A 5,000-nucleotide genomic window follows, 5' to 3' on the forward strand; every position below is an offset into this window, starting at 1 on the left:
CAATCGCAGCGGCGTCCCCGACGCTGGCTGCGTGCGAGCGACGTCCGCCGCCGCCTCGGCCCCGGCCGTGCGGCGCCGGCCCGTCCGCGAGGAATGCTACCTGGTTGATCCTGCCAGTAGTCATATGCTTGTCTCAAAGATTAAGCCATGCATGTGTAAGTATGAACTAATTCAGACTGTGAAACTGCGAATGGCTCATTAAATCAGTTATAGTTTGTTTGATGGTACCTGCTACTCGGATAACCGTAGTAATTCTAGAGCTAATACGTGCAACAAACCCCGACTTCCGGAAGGGACGCATTTATTAGATAAAAGGTCGACACGGGCTCCGCCCGTTGCTGCGATGATTCATGATAACTCGACGGATCGCACGGCCCTCGTGCCGGCGACGCATCATTCAAATTTCTGCCCTATCAATTGTCGATGGTAGGATAGTGGCCTACGGTGGTGGTGACGGGTGACGGAGAATTAGGGTTCGATTCCGGAGAGGGAGCCTGAGAAACGGCTACCACATCCAAGTGTCACGACCCGAGTCCGTGACCGGAGATGACCGAGCGAAGGAGCCAAAACCCGGAGGCTAGTCCGGAACCTTGTAAATAAAACTAGAACTTGTATGGAGTAGTTGGGGGTTGGTGGATGGTTGGTAGAAGATGGTTGGTGGGGGTTGGTGGAAGATGGTAGGTGGGGGTTGGTAGAAGGTTGGTGGAAGAGGGTAGGTGGGGGTTGGTAGATGGTAGTTGGGAGATATGGACTTGTATAAATAGGTGATTATACTCATTTGTAAATCATCAAGTTGAGAGCAATAACATCTACTTTCCCTTACTACTTCCTCTCTCTACGATTATCGAGTGTTCTTGATCGTGTTCTTGAGTGTTCTTAGAAGTGTTCGAAGAAAGGCTGTACTAGCAACCTCTAAGTGTCGGGAAGTTGCTAGGCCGCACGGAAGGTGTTCGAGGAACAACCAGGCGGTCCGTGACAAGTGGTATCAGAGCTTCGTTCGAACCGAAGTCAGTGAGGGATGGCAAGTGACGGGTCCAACTTGACGAACCTGAACGAGGGTAACAACGAGGGTGTCAATGAAGGGAAGCACCATCGAAAGTGCAAACGCTGCCCTTCTGTGGATACCATAAGTGCTTTTGAGGCGAAGATGGAGCGTATGGAAGAATTCCTCGGAGGGAATTCCGAAAGGATCGACGAGGTCGATCAACGTCTCGACGAGGTCGAGAAGGAGATGCGTGAAGATTTGACGAAGTCTCTCGAGGAGGGACTAAAACAATGTCGCGATGGCGCGAAAGAAGTGACGAGGTCACTTGATGCCGAGATGGCCAAGCTCAAGGAGGAGGTGGCAGCGTGTCGCCTCGAGTTGGCCCGACGAGAGAAGGCGGCTATGGTGGAGCCGTCCGTGATGCAAGAGGAGCTTGCAACACTTAGAGCGGCAATTGCGGAATTGCAAGCTCGTGGCCCGACCGGAGGAGTAGCGGTAGCACCTAGAGTGGAGGTGCCACGCCCGGAGTACTACTCGGGAGTTCGGAGAGGTCGGGTAATTGATACATTTATTTTCGATGTGGAGCGTTACTTTAATGCCGTAGGGGTCATGGGAGATGCGGCCAAGGTACACACAGGGTCGTGTTTCTTGAAAGACTCGGCACTCATTTGGTGGAGGCGTAGAAGTGAACTTGCTCAAGATGGCGAGGCCATCACAACATGGGCAATGTTTAAGTCTGAACTCAAGGCGGAGTTCGAACCAATAAGGGCCGAGACGGAGGCAAGGGCCAAGATACGATGGTTGGTACATCGAGAGGGGCATTTGAAGGAATACATAGACGAGTACGCCAACTTGCTACTTGAAATTCCATCAATGACGCGGGAAGAAGCATTATTTGGGTTTACCGAAGGATTAAAGCCGTGGGCAAAAGAGCGGGTAGTGGATAAGTGCCCGGAAACTGTGAACGAGGCAATGAAGTATGCTTCACGGATGATTGAATTCCAACGGAGGGAACCGTACAAGAGGGACGATGGGAGGAGGATGATCTCGGACAAAAGTGGGGGAGATGCGCCAAGATTTGCCCCACGACCACCCCGACCCGGAGGCGACCGCTATGCATCTAAGACTGCGACGAGGGATTTTTCTAAGCCAGGACCAAGGTACGAGGGGTGTTATGTTTGTCATTCAAAAGAACATTTTGTGAGAAATTGTCCGAACCGATCGAGTGTTGCCGCGGTGACCGAGGACACTAACCCAACGGAAGAACGGGTGGCATGCATGAAAGCAGAAGGTGATGGCGAAAAGCATCGAGGACGGATGTACGTGAATGTCGAGATTAATGGACGCTCGTACTTGTGTCTACTCGACCCAGGGGCGGATGCGAATTACATGAGCAAAGAAATAGCTCATGAGTTGGGTTTGCAATGGGTGTCATCGGAGGGTCGATTCAAGGGAGTGAATAGCGCATGGACTCCTTTGACGGGGGTAGCAAAGAATGTACCAATCCGAGTTGGAGATTGGGAAGGTATGGTTAATTTTAATGTAGCACCTATTGATGACTATTGCGTGTTCTTTGGCATGAGGTTCATTGAGCAAACCAAGTTAGCAATGATACCGCACGAGGACAAATACACCATCATGGAGGGAAGTGTGCCATGTGACATAACGGTGTTCCGAGAGAAGGAGTTGACACCAAAGCAACTCGAAAGGGGATTAAGGAAAGGAGATCCGACGTTTGCAGCTATCCTTAGCGATGAGGACCTCCCGGGTGACGAGGTTAAAGAGACCAAGATTCCCCCTAAAGAGTTGGAGGGTGTCCTCAAGGAATTTGAGGATACAATGCCGGAAGAGTTACCGAAGGGATTACCTCCACGAAGGGCGGTCGACCATGCCATCGACTTGGTGGAAGATGCAAAACCAGTTTCCCGACCACCATATAGAATGTCACCCGACGAATTGACGGAATTGAGGAAACAATTGGGAGAACTATTGGAAGCGAGGTTCATAGTCCCGTCGAAAAGCCCCTTCGGTGCGCCAGTACTCTTCCAACGGAAGAAAGATGGGAGTCTCCGTATGTGCAATGATTACCGGGCGTTGAACAAATTAACGGTGAAAAACAAGTACCCGGTGCCACTCGTTGCCGACTTGTTCGATCGATTGCAACCGGCCAAGGTGCTATCAAAACTTGACCTTCGAAAGGGTTATTATCAAGTCCGTATCCGAGAAGGCGACGAGTCAAAGACGGCAATCACAACAAGGTACGGATCATACGAGTTTAAAGTAATGCCTTTTGGACTGACGAATGCCCCGGCAACATTTTGTACGTTGATGCAAGAAGTACTACGAGACTTCCTGGATGACTTTGTGGTGGTGTACTTGGACGACATCGTTATTTATAGTCGAGATATGACGGATCATGTCAAACATTTGCGGAGTGTGTTCCAAGCTTTACGGGAGAATCAACTTTATGTTCGGAGGGATAAATGCGAATTTGGGATGAACGAGGTCGGATTCTTGGGGCACATCGTGGGAAATGGGAGGATTCGGATGGAGCCGGGAAAGATCAAGGCAGTCGTTGAGTGGGAAGCACCCAAGTCACCTACGGAGGTACGATCTTTCCTCGGATTAACAAATTATTATAGGCGATTTGTAAAGGGCTATTCGGGGATAGCGGTGCCCTTGACAAATATGTTGCGGAAGGAGCAAAAGTGGGAATGGACGCTAGAATGCCAAATGGCATTTGACTCATTGAAGGAGGCAATGACGAGAGAGCCGGTACTTGCACTCCCGGACTTCACCAAACCATTCGAGGTAATGACAGATGCCTCGGACCTTGCCGTGGGAGGGGTGTTAATGCAAGGAGGACACCCGGTGGCATACGAAAGCCACAAATTGTCAGACGTGGAAAGGCGATGGCCAACACATGAGAAAGAGATGCTCGCGGTCGTGCATTGCTTACGAGTTTGGGAACACTATCTCAAGGCGAGTGTTCCCTTTTTGATTGTGACGGACAATCGGGCGGTAAGCTACTTCCAATCTCAAAAGAAACTAACAGGCAAACAAGCAAGGTGGCTCGATTTTCTTGCAGAGTTCAAATTTGAGATCGAGTACCGACCCGGGAAGACTAACGTGGTGGCAGACGCGTTGAGTCGGAAGGTGGCAGCCATACATTCGGTGGAAGGTGACATTGTGGATCGGATACGTGAAGGACTCGTGCATGACGAATTTGCACATGCCGTATTCGAGTTGGTTGAGGAGGGGAAGACGACAAAATATTCATTGGAAGACGGGTTAGTCGTGACGAAGGGGTACCGGATGTATGTACCAGATACAGAGAGCTTAAGGCGAGACATTCTACGAGAGTGTCATGACACCAAGTATGCGGGACATCCGGGCGTACAACGAACCTTGGCCTTGCTACGGGAGCGGTACTATTGGCCCGGAATGAAGGGAAATGTAGAAGAGTATGTCCGAACATGTCTTGTGTGCCAACAAGACAAAGTCGAAAATCATCCACCGGCGGGGTTGCTTCAACCCTTGCCAATTCCGGGACGAATGTGGGAGAGTGTGTCTATGGACTACATCATCGGCTTGCCAAAATCCAATGGATGCACGAGCATTTTTGTAGTGGTTGATCGTCTCTCGAAATATGCCGAGTTCATCCCGGCACCGAAGGAGTGTACAGCGGAGGCGACAGCAAAACTCTTTATGGAGCACGTTGTTAAATATTGGGGGTTACCAACGAGCATTGTAAGCGATCGGGATTCGAGATTTACTGGGCGATTTTGGACGGAGTTGTTCCGTCTGTTGGGGTCGGAATTGAAAATGTCCACGACTATGCACCCACAAACAGACGGCCAGACGGAGCGAGTCAATCAAGTTTTAGAGGTGTACTTACGACATTATGTGACGGTAAACCAACTTGATTGGGCTAAATTACTCGATGTGGCGCAGTTTTGTTTTAATTTGCAGAAAAATGAGAGTACTGGGAAGAGCCCGTTCGAGATTGTACTTG

The 5,000-nt window shown here is 50.2% G+C and overlaps 1 protein-coding gene across 1 annotated transcript in view; it reads left to right on the forward strand.

Moving 5' to 3' along the window:
* Nucleotides 1-108, forward strand: part of LOC127251307 (uncharacterized) — a 972-nt gene extending 864 nt beyond the window's left edge. Inside the window, exon 1 of the mRNA XM_051274970.1 lies at nt 1-108. This exon is cut by the window's left edge and continues 864 nt beyond it. Coding sequence (XP_051130927.1) covers nt 1-108 — 108 coding nt within the window.
* Nucleotides 109-5,000: the final 4,892 nt, after the last annotated feature.

The sequence above is a fragment of the Andrographis paniculata genome, unplaced genomic scaffold, assembly GCF_009805555.1.
Source record: "Andrographis paniculata isolate CXL003 unplaced genomic scaffold, ASM980555v1 Contig123END, whole genome shotgun sequence".
NCBI lineage: Eukaryota > Viridiplantae > Streptophyta > Magnoliopsida > Lamiales > Acanthaceae > Andrographis > Andrographis paniculata.